Genomic DNA, 22030 nt, shown 5'->3' on the forward strand with positions numbered 1-22030 from the left:
GGGTTAAGAGCACTGGCTGTTCTTGTGGAGAACCCAGGGTTCGGTTCCCAGCACCCACATGGTAGCTAACAACCATTTAAAACTCCAGTTCCAGGGGCTCTGACACCCTCTTCTGACTCCTGCAGGCATTGCAAGACATGGGTGCACTTATATACATGCAGGCATTTAAAAAAAATTCACATTAAAAAAACAAAAAACCACAATGAGGTTTCACCTCACACCTGTTAGGAAGCCTGTTGTACAAAAGATAAAAGATAGCGAGTGTTGGTGGTGATGTGGAGAAGCAGGGACCCTGGCACTGTTTGCAGGAATGACAGCTGGTACAGCCTATGGAAGACAGTATTGAGATTCCTTAAAAATATTTAAACTACACATACACTGAATTCTGCTTCTGGGAAATTCCTCTTCAGAAGGAAAGGAAATCAGTATTTAAAAGAGATACCTGTATTCTTGTGCTTGTTGAAGCATCATTCACAATTGCCAAGATACAGAAATACATGAGTATCCATTAATGGATGACCAGCTAGAAATGAAAGATTATTCAGGCTTAGAAAGTAGACCTCTGCTGGGGAGATAACGCAGTGGGTAAAGTGCTTTCTGGGCAAGCATAAGGACCTAAGTTCAAATCCCTACAACCCCCATAAAAGCTGGATGAATTAGCTTTGTCTGTAGTCACAACATTCCTACAGAAAGATGGGGCAGAGACAGGAGAATCCCTGGATGCTTGCAGCCTAGCTACCTTGGTGTAGGCAGCAGAAAAACAGAGACCCTGCATCAAAGCAAGGTAGAAGGCAAGGACCAATATCCAAGGCTGTCGTTTGATCTCCATACATGTTCAGTGATATATTCGTTCTCTCCCTCCCCCTTCACACACATCATACACACATCATACATTATACACATGCACATCACACACACATATATCATATACCTACAATATGCACATACACATAGATAAAAAGAAAAAAGGAAAAAGATCCTGGCATTTGCAACACCACGAACCTGAAGGACATTACATGAAATGAAATAAGCCATGACGGAAAAATCCTGCAGGCCTCACTTACGTATGGAATCAGAAAAGGTTGAGTACATAGCAGAGTGGGACAGTGGTCACCAGAGCCAGAGAGGTAGGGAAATAGGGAGATGCTGGGTCAAAGGCCCAGAACTGCCTCATACCAGACCACTTCAGAATCTTTTAGTCACTTAGTATAGTTGCTGGTATTTTGAAGGTGTTCCTTTTACTAGTTTCTTGGGGGATTATAAAATGTGTACTTTTTTGTGTGTTTGTCTTTTTGAGACAGGGTCTCATACTGTAGCCTATGTTAGCCTCTGCTGAACTTGTGGCAATCCTCCTGCCTCTGCCTTCCAAGTGCTGGGATTACAGGCATGACCTACCACACAGGCAAAATATGAGTTTAACATTTCATAATCTACTAAGAACCAGAACTTTACCACTATACTGAGATGATGGAACCTTTACAGTCCCCTAATCCACCCCCTCTATGTTATATAAATGTCTCATATAGCTACATATACTGAAAACTATCACAGTAATTTTTACTTTCAATAATCAAACATATTTTGGGCAACTCCAAACTTCCACTTGCCCATACATTTGCCACATCTGCCTATCTTATTCCATCCTGGGGTTCGAGGCTTCCTGTTTGTGCCCTTTTCCTTCCCTCTGAACCGCTTCCCTTTGCAGTTCTTTCAGAACAGGCTCATTCCTATACAGTTTTTAAGTTTTCCCTCATCCTTGAACAGATTTATTTCATGCTCACTCATGAAGGAGGTTTTTGGGGGACAGAGAATTCTAGGTTGATGGTTCTTTTACATTAGCTTTTCCACTGTGTTTGCTCTGCTTGCCTCTAATGGTTTCTAATGAAGCATCTCTAGCCATCCGGTCTGCTTTTGCCTGTCGACAGTTCAAGGATTTTGCCTGTTTGCTTTCGGTTTGTTTCTTTTTAACCTTTGTTTTTTGGCAGCTAGTTTGTAATGAAACTGGGTATAGACTTTGTGGATTTATTCTATTTGGGTTTGGCTCAGCTTGAGCCTGTAAGTTGACAACTTTAACCAAATTTGGAAGATTTTTTTTTTTTTTGAGACAAGGTCTCTATAGTACCAGATGGCCTGTAACTCACTATGTAAACTAGGCTGGCCTCAAACTCACAGAGATCCACCTGCCTCTGCCTCCTCAGTGATGGGACTAAAGGAGTGAGTCACCATACCCAGCTGAAATGTGGAAGCTTTTAAGGCATTAAAAAAAAAAATTGGGGTATGTGAGTTCTAAGATCCCAGTGATGTGACTAGGTCTTTTGTGATTGCTCTGCAGTTCCTTGGGTTCTATCACTTTTCTCTGTCACACAGACTCGATAGTTTCTGTGATCTTACAGGCACTGACTCTTCTCTCTGTCATTGCCCCCAGACATTGCATCTACCTGTGGAAGTTTTTGATTTGGGGCATAATTTCTGTTTAAATTTTCCACTTGACTTTTATTTATATCTTCTATTTCTTTGCTGAGGTTTTCTATTTTAGCATTTATTTCAAGAATGTTCATAATATATGTATATATTTTAGCATTTTAGAATAGCTGCTTTAAGGCCTTTGAAAGATAATTCTCTCATTTATGACTGTCATTATTGTTTATTGTTTTTTTCCATATGATTTAAGATTTTCAAAGTTCTTTGTCTGCTGAATAATTTTGGATCGTATCCCAGGATATTTGGATGATACTCTAGGCCTGATTTAAATCCTAGAGCAAACACTGATCTCTCTCTTTCTTTCTCTCTTCCCCCTTCCATACCCCATCTCCCTCCCCTCCCCCTTCCTCTTTCCTAGTGCATCTGCACTAGGTAGGTGCAGGTTGCAAGGTTCAATCTGTCTTCTGTGCACTGTCATTCCAGTATCAGTTTAGTGCCCAAGCATGCAGAACATTCTTTGATACTTTCTGGGAAGTGCATGACCCAGTGGTCAGCCTGAAGCCTGGGCTATGATCTGTTATTTTGGTTCTCAGTGTTAGCAGTATGAGAATAAGGGTTGGGCCATGCATCACCTCGGGTGAGCCTTGGAGTCCGTTAATCAAAACTCAATGGGGCTGTCTTCTCCAATTCTCACTCTGTGTCTCCTGGTTCTCAAGGACTCCCTATACTAGTTCTCTGGCAAGAAACCTGAGGTTCTAGTCACCCCATTCGGCCACATATAGCTGTGTTTGGACCTATGTTTGGCCTAAATGGCAGGATGGAAGGGAGGAAAAGAGGGATAGAAGGAAAGAGGGAGAGAGGGAGAAAAGTGGGGATATCCACTGTTCTAGTTGGCTTTTCTGTGGCTGTGATAAGCACCATGATCCAAAGCAACTTGGGGAGGAAAGGGTTTATTCCATCTTACACTTCCAGGGAATAGTTCATCATTGAGGAAAGCCAAAGCAGGAACCTGGAGACAGGAAGAGAGGGAGAAACCATGGAGGAATTATGCTTGCTAGCTCACTCACTCTAGCATCCCTTTCTTATACAGCCCAGGCCCACCTGCCCAGGGATGGCACTGCTCACAGTGGGCTGGGTCCTCTACATCAATTAACAATTAAGAAAATGCCTCACAGACATAGCCACAGACCAGTCTGATGGAGGAAATTCTTCAGCTCTTCCTAGCTGTGTCAAGTTGACAACTGAAACTATGACATCTACATTCTAAGAACTATGTTTCCTTTCTGTAACTCATGCCAGAACTAGATGGATTCTCTTGGAGCTCTGTCTGTGAACAAGATCCAGGTCTGAGTTTTGGCTGTGCAAAATTCAGGTGAGGAAAATCCGGTGGGTCCTGCAGCAGTTTTGGTGCTTCTTTGTGATGACCTTTCAGTGTCTTTTGCTGGTCATGTTCTGCAGTGTCATTTAGTGGGAAAGACAGGGTGACTGTGTTTACTCCATTCACCTCAAGTAGAAACTCCATATTTTTCCTTTAAAGTACATTTGTCTGATATTAACACGGCTACCTTATAATTTAGTTAGAATTTGTCTAGAATATACTTTCCAGTTAAGCCCTCCAAGATCATACTCAACTTCCTTCTACCAGGCCCACCTCCTAGTATTTCAACTACTTTACAATAGGGATACAGGATGGTGACTAGGCCTTTAACTTGAGATTTGGGGGGACACTGAAGATCCAGACTCTAACCATCTGTAACATAAAGGTGCTCAACAAAGAGCTGTTACCTCATCTGAATACTTATCATGCAGATATCCCAACACATGATCTTATTTAATCATAATATCTAATTTTATTTTTTGAGATTTGGTATTATATTTTAATATTTTATTTATTATTTTTATGTTTTTATATGTATGAATGTATTGCCTGCACGTAAGTGCACCACTGTGTGGTGCAATGCCTGTGCCACTCAGAAGAGGGTGTTGGATTCTCTGGAAATGGAGTTATGGATGGTTGTAGCCGCCATGTGGGTGCTGGGACTCAAACCTGGGTCCTCTGCCAAGACCCAGCCTGTGCTCTTAATTGCTGAGCCATCTCTTCAGCCCCTGTTTTTATTATTTTTAATTATGTGTATGTGTGTGTCTGTACATGTACATGTGTATGTACATGTGAGTGTGGGTGCCCACCAAGGTCCAAGATATTGAATCACCTGGAGCTGGAATTACAAGCAATTGTGAGCCACCTGACATGGGTGCTAGGAACTGAATTCCAGTCCTCTGTGAGAGTAGCACACACTCAACAACTGAGCCATCTCTCCAGCCCTCATAATTAATTTATATTAAAAATGTCTACTGGACCAGCAACATAAAGGTAGTTAGTGATGGAGCCAGAATCTACTCAACTCCAAATCTACCCAACTGTGAGGCTGGAGTCTTCCTCACCTTAACATGTGCCTCTCTAGTGAGCAGATGCCACAGGCTGGTCTTCAGGAGATACCCTGTAGTCTACTAGGAGATGGTGAGCATTAAATCCATCACAGACAGTGAGAACAGTCCTTATTTTTGGCTCAATAGGCAGGAATCCCCAAGCACAGTAAAAGGTATGCAGATCTCACAAAGCAGATAGGGCTTATGCTAAGACAAAAACTGACTGCAAGGTGTCTGAGTCATTCAAACTGGCAGCTTTAGGGTTCTACATGATGTTTGTCTAAATTTCAATTATATGTACAGTGAAAATTTAATCTGAACTAATACTATCACAGAAAAAGCTAAACAACTGAACACATCATTTCAAAGTTTATAAATAAATTTGGGGGGTAAGCACAAATGTTGGGCAAGTTAACTCTTTGGGGTGAATTTTAGAGGTGCCAAAGCTTACTAGGATGATTGTGCATCTGATAACTGGCTCTAGGTATCTAGAGGTGAGTCTAAACTACTGCAAAGCCTTCCCAGTTGATTGCTCCACTTCCACTTTCTTCTGACCTTTGATTTTTCTTCATGTCCTTAATTTACAACCCCCCATTTGTTAGTTGTGTGGCTTCTGTGCAGTTTGTCACTGTCCACTATGCTTTCTTAATTCTTTATCTGTGGCTTTCATAATCTGATTCCCAGTTGATATGGTTTGAAATTGAAATGTCCTTCACAGGCTTGTGTTTGAATGCTTGGTCCCTAGCTTTGTGGTGCTATTTTGAAGGCCATGGGGCCTTTAGGAAGTGAGGCCTACCTGGCCAAAGTGTCACTTCAGGTGGGACTTTGAAGGTCATACCCACCCACAGTTCCTGCCATGCTCTTCCTTCCTGGTCCATACCATGTGAACAAGCCATGTGTGCCTCAGTCTCCCACTGCCACAGATTGCTCTGCTGTACCTTCTAGAGTGAATTGAAACCACAAGCCAAAACGAACCTTTCCTCTTTTAAATTACTTCTGCCAGCTATTTTGCCACTGCAGTGAGAAAAGTCACTAAGAAACTGGTGTACATGTACTACTGTCTCTCACAGCTCCAGCCGTGGGGTGCATTCATGCCTTCTTCCTTTATCCTCTACTCCCGTCACACTCATTCTCACCTCTAATCTGCTGCTGCAGCTCTGCCACCTCCTCTTCCCTGTCCCTTCCCATTGTACCCTTTCCTGAAGCATACGCTCCTTTTCTTATTTCACTTCTAGACATCCTATAGGCCACTTTAAATCTACCGTTGTCCACTCAGTGGACATTTGTCCATGTCATGAAGAGTGAGCTCCTAGGGTTGTCTCTAAGGTGTCTTTTCCCACAAAATTACCAAAACCAAAACAAAACAACCCACTATCATTTTTATTCCATTCCCAGCCCAGCTGTGAGAAGATCTTATTCTGCTTCAACTGATAATCACTTCATTTCAGTTTTTGGCTTTCTGCAACTGTACTATACTTAGTAGATCTGTCCTTTCCTGGCTTGAATAATGAACCTATCCTAGGCAATCTATCCCAGCTTAAGAATTCTCTCTTCTGGGCCCATGATGGAGCATCTGGCTTTAACAAAATAAGGGGTATTTATCTAGAGGAAAAACTTAATTGTGAGTCTTATAACTGAGGTAGTCATAAATTATATTGCACAATTGTTCTTAAATAAAACAATCACTAATACTTGAGAACATGAATTACTTTGCTTCATGCTATAAAAACAGCCAAAAGATAATGGCCTCCATTTGGAATTTTAAAAAATTGTTTCTATTCTGAAGGCTGGCCTGCTTTTACCCCAAAGCTCATGCATTTTGTTAGTTATTTCTTTACCTCCCATCACATTCCTGTTTTCGGCAGTCAGCCATCCAGACAGATAGGAGGAAAGACACTAAGCACAGTCATTCTCTTAGCCATCCAGTAAGCCTAATGACCACAGTCTTCCCACACTTTGGGAAGGTAGAGATGACAAAGGGTGATGCCAGAGGAGAGAATGTACTCTGCAGGACAGAAGACTTAATACAACAGAAAATTGTAGGGAGTTAGGAAGGGAAGGGGAATATAAAAGATATCTGGAATTTTAAAAATTATTTTTATTTTATGTGTATGAGTGTTAGGTCTACATGTATGTAAGTGCACCCATGTTATGCAATGTCCATGGAGGATGGAGAAGGACGTCATATCCCCTAGAATTGGAGTTACAGATGGTTATTAGCCACCATGTGGGTGGTGGAATTTGAACCCTGGTCTTCTACAAGAGCAGCCAGTGCTCTTAATCACTGACCAATCTCTCCAGCCCAGTATTTGGATTTTTTTTTTTGGTCTTTTTGAGACAGGGTCTCCCTGTAGCCCCAGCTGTCCTGGAACTCACTATGTAGACCAGGCTGGCCTTGAACTCACAGATACCCTCTCCACCTCCCAAGTGCTGGGATTAAAGGCGTGCACCACCACGCCTGGCAATATTTGGAATTTTTGACACACTAGCATAATTAGTAGAATTGAACTGAAATCCATTACTAGACCTTGCTGGTTAACATAGACCACTCATATTCAAGAGATAAGAAGAAATGTATCTATCTAAAAATTACTTGGCAATAGCGCTTTAGAAGAGTGTGGAGCTAGGCAAATGAAGAGGAGTGTCAAACTCTGTGGCACAGTTCAACCTGCCATGGGTTTTTCTTTAACAACACAACCACAGTCAGCTGCAAGTCAAAGCCCCACATTTCACTCACTAAGAATGACTAAAAGCTTCTTCCACTGCATCCAAGTATATCCCACAGGACAATCACTGTGGCTCTGGCATTCCAAGGCCATAAAAATTGTTCTGCTCTCAAAGTCAGTGCACTTTGACTTAATCTTATTTGACATGTGCTCTAGAAAACAAGAAATAACATTTTGGCTGGTTATGTGTATATATTTGAACTGGGATACAAGAGGAAGGGAAACAATCAGTTTCATAGAGCAAACTGCTGAGAAAATGAAAGTGACTCTGCTCTGTGAGCCATCTGCCCCTTCTTACCCAGAACATAGATCTCACTGTTGACGACTGCAGTACTGAATCGGTACTTAGAATACTGCATGGGTGCCCGCTCTCTCCATTGATCTTGGCTGGGATCATACTGCAACAGTTTGTTGCTTAATCGATCAGGTTCTTCATCGGGAAGATCCATCTGAATGAAATATGACAGCCAATGTAACAACAGACCACTTAGAGGCCTTTGTGAGTGCATGAACACAATTAATCAAAGCAGACAGTGGAGGAGCTAAATGGAGGTTAACTATCTTACTCAGACTCACAAACATGCCAAGTCCCAAGACTTGAGGTTGTAAGTACCCTGTCAACAACAAAGGAATTTATATTCTGCAATAATGGGGCTAACATGCTGGGTTACAACAATGGGTGATTTTCACTCTGAGACACAAAAACTTCTTTTCCAAAAACTTGAAGCAAATGCAAAGTCTTAAACATAAAATTAAGCTCTCTTGAACAATGCGTAAATGTAGCACTTATCTTACCCAACTTTATAGTTGTGAATTTTAATATTACTTATAAGAACCAATTTTAATAATTCATAAGGCATTTTTCTTTATATTTTTCTAATCTGTGCAAAAAAGCTACAAAAATATTTTCAGTATTTTAGTAATTAGAGTTTTTACACCATAATTATAAGCTATATGTAAATGGCCTGAATTTAATTTTCAAGATATTAGGATTAGCATAAATTTGCAGTTATTTTTACATACTTATTATATGTTATTTACTTATATATTTATTTGATTAGATAAGATTACATGAAATAATTTTATTCCTACACAGATGTAAGACTTACAGACTTCAGGTAAATAAATTTTTTTATATGTAATATCTGAAACGTTACATAATTTTGAACTAAAGACCTATAACTGTCTCTTTTTTTGGATCCAAATGTTCAACAAAGAAATAATTGCCATACTTATGAAACTTATAGGCAATTAGCTTGAGTTAATTCCTTTAAAAATACCAAGAATTATGACACCGTGGGCACTTGAAGCCCCTAGTTACTTTGCAATTTAATGTACTATATCTAAAGCTCAGAGAAATGGCCAAAAGCTTTGTTACACAACACATGCTCATGTTATCTGCTCAGACTAGATTAACAAATATTTACTGCTTTAATTTTCCTTCTAATTTAAGTATTTAATCTCCACTTTAGTAAAGTACAGTTTCCAAGTTTTGAGGGCTTGTTCATGCAAATTCACTGTGTAAATGGGCAAGTTTTGAAATATGTAAGTGCAGAGAATTTGTCAGGTCTCAGCTACTCACTGGAGTGAAATCTGTACTACATTTGATCTACAGCACAAATAGAAATGTGTTAAGTGTGAAGTTTTCCACGCTCATGAAGGGAATGTAAAAGCATGAATTTTATCATGAAGCAAATCAGAAGAAACAAGAAAAAACATAGGCAAAATTAAATTTATGTCATGGGGACAGCCAAGGAGTGAGAGTAATTCTTACTAAGAAGGCAGGCTGGGGCTGGAGAGATGGCTCAGGGGTTAAGAGCACTGGTTGTTCTTCTAGAGGACCTGGATTCAGCCCCCAGCACCCATACGGTGGCTAATAACCATCCTTAGCTCCAGTTCCAGAAGATATATCATCCTTTTCTGGCCTTGGTGGGCATTGCACACCCAGTATTACATACCCACTTACATACATACAGCCAAAACACTGTACGCATAAAATAAGAATAAATTTTAAAAAAGAAGACAAAAGGCCAGGGCAGAGGGCCGTTGGAAAGGCACTGCTGTGGGTGCCAATGGCCCAACAGGCCCTCAAAAGAAGGGCACAGGGCCACTGTGGTCACACTGCTGACTTCTCAGTTTGGGCTTGTCATATTTTTGCTGGGCTTCAGTATCCATAGTATTCTGGTTTTCCCATCTGCTGGGGTCCAGCAAGGACATGCAGTGTTTACAGTTACAACATACCTTCTTGGGAATGATCATGCCATCACAAAAGCAATATTCTGTTTTTTTTTTTTACTGATTGTGAGAAGCTTTATGTGTGTGAGTCTTCATGGTGAATATGGGTACACATATATGTGTGCATGTGTATATGTGGAAGCCAGTGGTCAAGCTCAAGTGTTGTCTTCAGGAGCTGTTTGAGACACAGCATCTCACCAAATTTGCAGCTTACCAATTGGCTAGAATGGTTGGCCAGCACAGCCTCCTTGTCTTGGTCTCTTTAGCACTGGGATTATAGGCATGGCCATTGCACCTGGCTTTTACATGGGTTTTGGGGATCAAACTTAGGTCCTTCCTCATGTTTACACAAGAAGCACTTTACTGACTGAAACATCTTAAATGTGGAAAAGGCCTACAGGTGACTGTTGCAAGTCACACAACTATCAGACAGGCAGGACTGGGATGAGGGTCCAGCTGTTGCCTACTCACATGTTCCTTACAGGTTCCCCCGGCACAGGGATCTTTCCTGCTCAGCCAGCAGAGGAAGGATTGTAAAATTCATATTATAGCAAAAATACTAAACACACCCATATCTATAAATAACACTTTAAAATCTACTTTCCAAAATTGCTCTGACACTTTCAAACCTTCACTTCGTATTTTATGGAGTAAAAAACATTTATCAAAATGTAATAATCTTTTAGTATTCAACAACTGCTACAATTTTCAACAGAGCCAGACTTAGCACAGCCATGCCAGTTAGGTATGCAAGAAATTTCTTAACCTGAGGGGTCCAGCCTCCGATGACATACAGTTTATTGCTCACTGTCACTACAGCATGACAGGCCAGCTGCAGTGGAAGGGAAGAGACCCGTTTCCAGCTGTCTCGATCTATGGAGTACTTATCAACACAGTTTGTAATAAGGTACTGGTTTTTAATTTTCATCTGTCCTCCTATAACATAGAGGTCATTATGGATACTGCCCAGAGCATACAGCTCTCGAAATTCAGCTGTGCATAACTTTTCCCAAAACTGGTTTCCTCTATCATGATACCTGTAAGTTAACAGAGAGAGAAGCAGGTTAGAGTTACCATGGAAACACTCACCCAAGAAACTGAAGTTCCTTTTCCAACACAAAACAATGTGACCTAGCTCTTCTAATTGGAGGTAAAAAAAATAATTAACACAAGATAGTTGTATAGATTCGCTTTATTTTTTCCTAAGGATCAATGGGGAACATGTAATATGCTGAAACAAAACACATCTCCCTGGAAAATTATAGGAAAAATAGATGTATGGGAAGAACACACATTGTCTAGGACTAGTCTTTAATATTTCCTAATTCTGGGTAAGAAAACTAATGATAAGAAAGCCTTTCAACAAGCCATTTTTAATTTTAACACGAATAAATGAAGATATATAAATATAAAACTGCTTGATTCTTTAGGTAACAACCATTTTAATACAACATTAAAGAAATCATGTTTTTAAGGCAGAGAATCTGGAAATATCTCAATTCAGAATGTTTAACTGGAAAGGCCAGGTAGCATTTTTTTTAAATTTTTGGTCTTTTTGAAATAGGGTCTCCCTGTAGCCCCACTTGGCCTGGAACTCACTATGTAGACCAGGCTGGCCTTGAACTCACAGAGATCTGCCTGCCTCTGCCTCCCAAGTGCTGGGGCTACAGGCGTGCACCATCACGCCTGGCTTAGAATTTTAAGTTGTAGGTCTAACTGGTTTAAAATTGGGTCAAGAGCACTGTATAAAAACCCATCTGCAGATGTCTCCTGGGCATTTAACATATTTTAATCTACTAGCTATAGAAATTTGGGTAATTTTCTCCATGAATAGTCATATCTGTCTAAGAAGTCTTGGGGATATGGATCATTGGATAGATGGTCTCTCAATGCCTTCTGGAGGCAGGCACAGTAACTGGCTGGATAGCACATTATAGTCATTCAGTATACCATGCACCAGTTCATGACCGTCCAGTCTTGCCTCAGGATATTGACGTCTTTTTTTAAAAAAATTATTTTATGTGTTTTTTGTCTGTATGTACGTTAAGGGCACCTGTGTGTACCCATGGGGGCCAGAAAGGGTGTTGGATTCCTTGGAACTGGAGACGGTTGTTTGCTCTCATGTAGGTGCTGGGAACTGAACCCAAGTCCTCTGCAAGAGCAGCCAATGCTCTTAACTGCTGAGCCATTTCTCCAGCCCACTTTAAGATAAAATCTCATTATGTAGTTCATCTTGGCCTAACATTTACCATCCTCCTACCTCAGCTTCCTAGGTGGTGGGTTATAGGTTTGCTTGGCTGGTAAGTCTATTTTTTTTCCAGTCATGATTTGAGATACATGGTCTCAGAAAGTCAGAAATACGGGGATAGGTAGTGGGATAAAATATGTAAAATTAATGTCCCAGGAAAACCTAGAGAAGTATACCTGGAACAAAACCACAAAACTCAGGAACATAGAAAATAAGAAAAAATACTTTGTTTGGAAACAAGAATTAGAACAAAGGACTTATGTGTGTTTTGTGCCGAGTACAATTTTTAAGGAACATTTGACAGTTAGTCATCTAATCAGAGTTTCTCCCACTTGTTCTGGGCCAACTCTCACATTCCCCAGAGAACATTCTGCTTCAGGATTGACAGGGAAGTTGGGAGGCATGTTCCTTCCACAGAGGCATGTGTGGCTTATAAGTTGAATGCACAGATTTATCAAACCTTTCAGTGTATGTCTTCTATGCAATTATAGAAAGGAAGCCAGAGTCTCTGGAATCACAAGGACTATTTTCACTACCTCTTTTTCTTTGCATTCAAAAAAGGGCTCCCTGTAGCCCTAGTTGGCATGGAACTCATTATATAGACCAGGCTGGCCTCAAACTCAGAGGATCTGCCTGCCTCTGCTCCCCAAGTGCTGGGATTAAAGGTGTGCATCACCATGCCTGGTTTTACTCACTACTAATTATACTACATGGGCCAACTCTTACATTCCCCAGAGAACCCATACTAATCTCATGGGTTTTCAAGGACCAAGGGGAATTATGTGTCTATGTGTTGGGTTCACTGAAGAAAAGCTAACTGAATAAATATATATATAGAACTGAAAAATGGGATTTGGTTTTCTGAGGCATAGTTTAAGAAAACAGGATAGAGTGAAATTTGTCCCATAAAGGTTTGGAAATATGTTTTCTGTTGACTTGCCAATCTGATTCTGTTGTAACATTTAGAACTGAAAATGGCAAAATAAAATGTTCAGCTAAAAGTAGAAAACTAATGACTGAGAAAAGTGAATATAACATAATGGAAAATAACAGTGACAAAAGCATTCAGGTTGATGGTTTAAAGATGCTACTTACATTCTCAATTATTTCATATGCCAAAGTTGGGGAGATAAAGGAAGGGGACAGAGAGGTGCATCTCTGTGAAAAGACATGACTGACCACCATACTGCTAGCCCACTTCCTATTTCAAGTCAAGAAGACCTATGAACTATATAGTGCAGCAGACAGAAGAGCATCTGGACAAAGATCAAAGGGTAGGAAATAATAATAGAATTATAAAAATAATTATAAAAATAATATTACAGGAATATACCATAGGAAAATTCATGTCCCACATCTATCACAAAACTGGCACCCAAGTGACTTGCAGTGATGCTAGGAGAAAAGGATCGTAAGAGATAGATGGGCTCTCAGTGTCTTCTAGAGTCCAACCCAGTGACTGATCTTGAGAGGAAGTGTGGCTCATCTAAGTTTAAAGCAGTGCTTCTGATAATTTTACTACTTGCCTTGCTGACAATTTCATATTGAAGGGAAAGGTGAAAGAAATTGATAACTTTCACCCTAATTTGGAGAAATGTGATGGGAACCCGGCTGAGTTCAAGATAGGTAAACAGGAAATGATGGACTATGTAGCTAGACATTGCTCCAAGAAAGGGAAGGGGGCTCTCAAAGAGTGAAGACAAAAGATGTTCGAGTCTCAGAACAGAAAAACAAATTGACACGGCTGATATTTATTAAAAATAATTTCTAATGGGAGATGTGTAGACTGTTTTCGTGAGGAAGAAAAGAGATCGCTAAAGGACTTAAGGTTCTTTAAGGCCCCAAGATAGAAGGGCACCAGCCCAAAGCATGTGTCACAATAATGAGCAGAATTGCAAGAACTGTTCCAGGAAGTCAAAGCTCCTCCTTGACATCCACTCTGAAGTCTACTTAGGATGCTGAGGAAGGCTGCTACTACTGAGCTTGTGTCAGGCTCTGCCACCACATGGGTGTGGGTCCGGGTTACTCATCCAGGGTTTCATACTCCCTCCCTACTCATTATCAGGGGACATTAGACACGTTCCTTAAACTTTAGCTGTGGGAAAAGGAACAGGAATATGGCTCAGAACAGATAAGTAATGCTAATAGGCCATGGACAAATAACAGATCTCTTAATTCTTTCTTTGCCTCATCGTCACTGTCACAAAGAATCACATTCTGACTAAAAACTGAATAAACCTGGCAAGAGGGAACTGAGAGGGGCAGGGGCAGACCCTGAAGCAAAGTTTTACTTTTAGTATTCATTCTATGCACATATTCATACTCACCCGGTTAGATTTAAACACTAAGCACTCACAACTACTTGCCAAATAGATAATAAAGTAAATGTGTTTTCACAAACAAGATACAGGCAACATAGTAAGTCTTAGCAGGCTTCTTATTCCTCTCACTATAGTTATAGAACTGAAGCATTCTTAGGCTACAAATGTTCTTTAAATACTAAAGGTTTATGAAAGATTTACAGATTAAGGACACAGAAGGAAAACTTCCTGGTTAAGGAAAAAGGAACTAGCCAGGTATGGCATCACAAGCTTAAATCCCAGCACGCATGAAGATGAAGGCAATAGGAATTTGAGGCCAGTTTGGATTCCATAGCAAGACCCTATCTTGCTCAGTTGGTATAGAGTTTGCCTAGTCTGCAGGAAGCCCTGGGTTCAATCCCTAGCTCTGCGTAAACTGGACATGGTGGCACATGCCTATAATCTCAGATCTTGAAATGAGGAGGCAGGAGGATCAGAAATTCAAGGTCACCCTCAAATACATATCTTAAGATACATAAGACCCTATCTAAAGAAAAATTAACTACTACTCTGAGTAATAAACTAAATAATAAATAACTAAACCAAACAATAACTAAAAATCAATTTAAGAGAATTTACATTAAAAACTTTTCTTATCGTTGCAGGTTACATCAAGGACTTTAAAAACAAAGCAAATGTGTTATGTCTTATTATATAGATAATGAAGGCTAAGAGTGAAAAATACAATTGCATCATAATACAGACACATTTAACTTACACAAATTCAATTATATCTTAACAATTAAGGGGAAAGGCAGGCTAGAGATGTAACTCAGTGGTAAAGTACTTGCCTGACATGGCCAAAGCCATGAGTGTGATCCCCAACATTGCCCCAAACCAGCTCAACAACAACAACAACAAAAACAAGAGAAAAAAATTAAATGTGGATAACTTCACTACAAATGTTATATATGTGTGTTGTATGCATACTTCTGGATACACACAATTACGTTCTGTATATTATTTATGAGACTTGCAGTGGAATTTTGACTGTCCATGATTCAAGATGTGACCACTCAGCAGTACTTCTACTACTACTAATCTCCAAACAAGATTAAAAAGAAATACAAAAAAACCCTGCTACTTGATACAAACCTATAGATCTCAATATTCTTGTTTTTTTGTCTAGAGAGTCTAGAGGCAGTTGCTTCTCCAGCTACAATTATAGTATTATTTTCTGTGACAACCCCAGTGCACACTGTTCCTAAACCCTCCCCGTACTTGGGGGATGAAATAAAATAGGTCTTCTGTGCGACCGGATCGTAACAAAAACTGGCATCTCCGTAGTTCCTGTGCCGCGATCTGATTCCAGAAGAGTTGTTGCCAATGCAAAGCAGAAGACTGGTGGTCTCCATGCCATAGCGAAGGTTTAGGGAGTGCTGCTGGGGTGTCTTGATAGCTTTGAATGCATTCTGAATGATGTCAATGCAGCCTGCATCACAAAGAAGCATCGTGTTCCTTTTTAGGGCCTGTCTTAAGAAGGAAGGATTGATAAGTTCCAATCTGACTTGCTTCAAAAGCTCAACGAGATGCTCTGTGCGCAATTCTTGATTATGATTTACCCATCTCAGAACCAAATCCAGAATGCTCTCCTCTCTGGATATATTCAGGTCATCAGATTTAATAAGTGTCAGAAATTGGTGCACCTCAATGTCCAGTATTTCTTCATGTAAGCTCACCTCGGCAAAATGCTGATATAAGTACTTCTTTGACTGATCAGATAAATCTTCTGCTCCAATCTGTTTGGCAAAATAGTAGATTCCTACACAATTGGAGGCATCCATGTGGTCCATCATATATTTTTGGCATGTACTAAAGACTCCGTCCATCTGCATAAAATAGGCAGCCATTGCTACAGTCTGTACGTTGGCATGATTGATCTCCAAAGCTGCACTATACATGTAATTTAGTATCACCGACACGCTTTCTGCTGTGATGTCATAGAGTATGACTTCCCTTTGAGAGCATTCGAGTAGTCCACAGGTGAACATAGCTTTGAAATAAGGACTAAATGCAGCAAGGACTAGTCTGTGGCAAGGAAACTTCTTCTCTTCTGCTATGAGCACCACATCAATCATTTCTGCTAATTCTTTCATGTTCTTAATTTTGTTCAGTAAATTCAAGCTATGTTGGTATTCTTCCTTTCCCTCGATCTTGTGCTCCATGATACACTCCTCAAAGTTTCTAAATAAGTCTTCTTTAAGTTGAGCTTGATTCCTGAGGGGCTATTTGCATTTCTGATTACTCACAAATCAACAGAGATGCCATGAAATGTTCCTAAGGGCAAGAAAGAAGCAGGTATTGTCTAAGAAAAAAATTCTTTAGTTTGAAATATGTAGTATTAGTGTTAAGAAGTATTTGCAAATAAATATCATTCATTCCGAACAGAGCAATTTAAGACGACTATCTTTGTATCTCAAAAAGACTTTGATGTGTAAATCATAAATTATTAACTGCTACCACAATATTTTCTAACCATTGGTGGGGGTTTTTCTAGGAGTGGAAAGTCTTCTCAGCATGAACAAAGAAAGAAGTAAAAAGATAAACACATTTTTCAATTCCATTTCTAGTTACCAAACAAGACTGGGCCACAGGTAGAGGGTACAGGGTCATCAGTTACTATCCTTTCTAAAGAAATGCAGTATTATGTGTAGGCTATACATAACCCCTCCATAACACACTTGCCATATATATGTATAATGACCAATCTATAAAACCATGACTAGGGCCACTTAGGAAGTGGAATGCCTGAAAAAAGTCCACTAAAATTCAGATTAAATTTTGCTATGTGACAGATGAGTCAAATGGGCTGGTAATGTGAATTTCATTTCTATCAAGCTTTAAAGCAGAAGTCAATGTCTGCTGATTTGAGAATTAATGATATTTTAAACTAACACTTAAATCACCCTTAACTAAGAGAATGCATAGAAGCTTTTGAGTTTCTCTGTCCTCCCTCCTTGGCCAGCTTTTCTTTGTTCCCTGTTTCACAGTGGCAGAGACTGAATTGCTTCTTGCCTTTAAAAGCCCTAGTCTAATTAAAAGTCTCTAAGCTGGTGGTGTCACCTTCGCCTTCCCCAGGCGATGCAAACATGAGGTTTCAAGGAAGTTAATTAGCTGCTTTGATTTAAAGAAAGTCATTCCCAGAGCCAGGAGCTCTTCTGAAGAGAGGATCCTAGTCTCTGCATCCTTTTCTAGTTCTGGCTTGGCTGCAAAGCTGCAGGCACTGAGAACAAATATTGATGGCTGCAGAGTTAGTGCTGAGTTTTAAGAAAGGGGTAGCAGTTATAACATCAGAAACATAACATTCTCCAGTTATAATGAGTGGTAATTTTCCAAATTTCTATAGCCCTGTAAAGAATTAGACATTCCATGACACACATGACAAGGATGCTTAATTGTAGAGTTATAAAGACCCAAGAAGCACTATGCTACAGTTTGTAACGTAGCATCCAATCTAGGAAGCTACCTGAAATAGCCACAGACCCTCCTTTCTGGATATTCTGGCATTAAGCTCTTGACTTTCTTGGAGAGGGCTATCTGGTTAAAGGTAAACCTGTGATTTATCTTTTTCTTTTTTTGCATTTGTTTATAAATAATGTCCAATTGTGGTGTCAGGTGTAGTAATACAGCCCTTAATATAGCACTCAGGAGGCAGAGGCAGGCAGATCTCTGAGACTAAGGCCAGTTTGGGCTACATGGAGTCTCTCTCTCTCTCTCTCTCAAACACACACACACACACACAGTGTATCCAATTGTGGGCCATTAAGAACTCTCTTATACACACAGTGACTAACCAAAATCATATTCTATAGCCTTCTTGACAAGTGATGTAATTATATCACTTTATGCATGACAGCTGTATATTGGACATAAAAAATGTAAGAATTTCTTTCCCAGTTTAATTCTAAGAATTGAATCCACATGTTAGGCAAACTCTCTACCAATGAGTATATATCCTTTATCTAGAATCCAAGCCTTCTGACAAGAAAATAAAGGTTTTCTTAAATGCCTATTATTTTATCTGTATTGATAAATGAGAATCCCTCAAAGAATATCAGTGCTCATGATGCCAGAAGGCCAAATACAACTTCCAGATAGGATGCCCTGATGTAACACCAGCAGGTACTTGGCCAGCTCCCAGACTGCTGATCCTGGTAATGTCAGAACTCAGATGCTGGGGACTCTATGATTTCACATCTGTAAGGCAGGAGACAAACTACAACTGGTAGACTTTTTGGTGCTTTTTGGCTATTTTAATAAAAACACAGGCTGCATTACTTTCAGGAAGTTAAAGTGAAATAACTCCTGGGTCATATGCTTGTTTTTTTTCATAAACATGGCATAAGTAATATCTTATAGGTTTTATGGTAGATGATGCTGGGCTTCCTTTAGTGTCCAACAAGCCTTCCTTTGGGTGTTCCTGGTGAAGGAATGACTCCCTATATTCCTCACTATTATGACTGACTTGGGGACAGGCATGGCACCAGAGGCTGGCTGAAACAGTGGTGCTCTGGCTCTGTGACTGGGATATCCATGTATTGTACACTGTTGCGCCATGTCCCTGTGAGCCAGCATCAAGACAAAGAACACAGGGAATAAGGCAGATTATCTGGAGCAATGGATTTGCAAACAGGCCTTATGTCAACATTTTCCAGTTTTGAGAAAGTTTAAGCTAGTTTGAATTGGGAATGCTGTTATTTGTAATAAAAAAAAACTTTACTTCTAGAAATAAATGGCATATGCAGAAATGCTGAGAAAAGGTCACCCAAGAAAGCTGTAATTATGTACATCACCTGCTATAGTCTTACATTTTTCAGTTATACTGTTAAAGAGAACCATCACCTCTCATGCTCATTCCTCCATAAGCACCAATCACAAGCCAGGCATGGTGGCACACACCTTTAATTCCAGTACTCCAGAGTCAGAGAGACAGAGGCAGGCTACTCTGTGAGTTGGTGGGCAGCCTGGTCTACACAGTGAATTCCAGGCTGGTCGGAACTACAGAGTGAGATCATCTCTAAAAAACAAAACAAAACAAAACAAACAAACAAACAAACAAACAAAAACCTGCTACTCTTTTTTGTTGGCGTCTCAAAGAATGGCCATGGCATTATGCAGGGGAGGGACTGAATCGTGAACACAATTCCATCTGATCCTCAAGTCTGTATTCTCTTACTCCTTCTACTGAGTGAACTAAGGCTAGATGGTAAATATGTCAGGCTTTGCAGGCCATCTGGGCTCTATCACAAGCACTCAACTTTGCTCTTAAGGCACAAAAGCAGCCATAGACAAAACACAAACAAATGAGCATGACTGTTGCAGCAAAATGAATTTTGGACACTAAGGTTTGAATTTCATATATTTTACATGTGGGTTATTTTCATTTGTAATGCAATACTATTCTTCTTTTGACTTTTAAGAGACATTTAAAGTTATGACACCCATTCTTAGCTCACAGACTTTGCAAAAACAAGTGGCAGGTTGCCCATTGCCACTCCAGTGCTATAAATAAACCCACTCTCTTGATTATGAGCAGGACACTCTCCTGTCTCTCTAATTTCCATTTCTCCTCCCAAATCCAACTGAAGAGTTTTGAGGGGCAAGGGGTCCTGCTTTGAAAAGATCATCTGTTTGTTCCTAGATACATAACAATTTCTTGAACAAATGCTGTACTGAGGTGCAGTTCCTGGCTTAGAAAAAATATCAAAAAGCACTTTTTCAAACAGAAATAACCTTCAAAAACTTTTAAGAAATATTTACTATGAATGTTTTAAATAGACACATTTGCTAAGTATCTATTCCTTCTAATTGCTATTTATAGATGCCTGAAGGTTATCCTAATAGTTTTGGATTTACAGATCAGATTAATTTGCTGATGGAAATCTTGAAAATGCCTGGAAGTTAAATTAGTCATCACACTTGAAAAATATTCTCAGCATTGTTTCTTTACCTTTAAGGTGTATTGAAGGTATTGTTGTGGCAGATGGAAGATTTGAAGTGAGAAAGCCTTGGATATGAGCCACAGGCTAACTGCTTACTTGCTGTAATCATTAAACGATTTAACCTTTCTTAAATCTTGGTTTCTTCATCTGAACAATGGGGATGAAGCATATAGATAAAGTGGTTATTTCAGTCCTTAGTACCGAGTGTACACTAAATAGATTTTACCATTACAGTGACACAGCAAAGGAGCTAAAAGGTTAGGGATGTGGACCTGGACTTGGGTTACTGAAACCTGGGTCTGAATCCATGTCTACTACAATCCAGTAATATAAACATACTTCTTGGCCTCCTTAAGTTCTGGCTTCCTCACCTGGGATTTCTGTTGAGAATTAAATAATAGTCGGGAGAACTGAATAAGGTTATACATGTACAAAATGTAATTTGCTCTATAAAATTTACTTGGTAGAGCTAAAGCAGGATATACCCATATAAACATTCTTCAAACAAAATTATTTGGGGACATATAAAAATCACTTATGGGTACAGACATAGCTCATAAATGAAGAGAGCTGACAGCAACTTTTTCTCATAATGAGGGCAGAGAGTACGTTCTGCTTTCATCAGCAAAACAGAATTGTATCAATGTTCTCAATGAAACCAATGGGAAGCTATTCTCTGCTCCAATTTATAGAAGACTGAACTGGTGCATTCATAATAATAGTACCATAATAATGGAGAAAAATGAGTAGCAAAGATAAATATAAATCACAAGAATAAAGCCTAATTACTCTGCAAATCCCAAATGCAGTTATACCCATGTCCATTATATTTAGTTTTGAGAAATGTGCTGCTATAAATTTAATGTGGGGCAAAAATGTCAATTTCTTTGTGCCACAAATGTTTTGATTTTACAATGTTTGATTTTATCATCCTTACATTATCTTTACAGTTGCTACTTTTTCTGAATCATGATTGAAACATGGTTAAGTCTTCTTTTCTAAGAAATTTCTCCAACTTTAGCTGAAGTTAAGCTGGTTTAAATTCATAGCAGCACTGTCTATGGCACACATAAAAAGCGAAAATTTGGAAATCAACAAACTCCATTAACAGAACAGATAGACTATAATATGTTTACTCAAAAAATACTGTACAGCAGAAAAAATGAATAGGCTTGATCTACTTACATCAACATCATGATGATGAAAAGGACTGTTAAATATATGATGCATACCATTAATGTGTTTAAAATATATAATACAGCATGACACACTAATACAGTAAATGTAGACCATATATTATAAATATAATATTTACAATTATGTAAATATTGTAAATTATGTAAAGTAAATATAAACAATTGGTGAATCTCGCAAACTATATATGTTTTATAGTATTTTGGGGCTTTTTCTGTAAGTTTGGAAATAGCAAAGTTAAAAGGTTAAGGACTATACATTTGTAAGGACCTACACAACTATAGTGGACTATGAAGAAATGAAGGGTAGTTATAGTCACCAAACTGAGGAGAGTGATTGCCTTTAGGAGGTTAGGAAGAAGGGGGACAAATGGTGAAGGCTGACAAGGAGTTTCAAATGTATAATTGTTTAATTTCTCTAGCTCTATGGTGAGGACTCTATCCACACTTAATTATTTTTTATCCCCTTTTGCATATC

General features: G+C 39.3%; 1 protein-coding gene across 1 annotated transcript in view; it reads right to left on the bottom strand.

Moving 5' to 3' along the window:
- Kbtbd12 (kelch repeat and BTB domain containing 12) overlaps positions 1–22030 on the bottom strand; it is a 77190-nt gene that overhangs the window by 52640 nt on the left and 2520 nt on the right. Inside the window, exons 2-4 of the mRNA XM_008828560.3 lie at positions 15513–16694; positions 10576–10846; positions 7873–8023 (exon numbers count right to left, since the gene is read on the bottom strand). Of these exons, the coding sequence (XP_008826782.1) occupies positions 7873–8023; positions 10576–10846; positions 15513–16582 (1492 nt within the window). The 5' untranslated portion in view covers positions 16583–16694. The remainder of the gene's footprint in view (positions 1–7872; positions 8024–10575; positions 10847–15512; positions 16695–22030) is intronic.

The sequence above is a fragment of the Nannospalax galili genome, unplaced genomic scaffold (assembly GCF_000622305.1).
Source record: "Nannospalax galili isolate Female #2095 unplaced genomic scaffold, S.galili_v1.0 scaffold332, whole genome shotgun sequence".
Lineage (NCBI taxonomy): Eukaryota > Metazoa > Chordata > Mammalia > Rodentia > Spalacidae > Nannospalax > Nannospalax galili.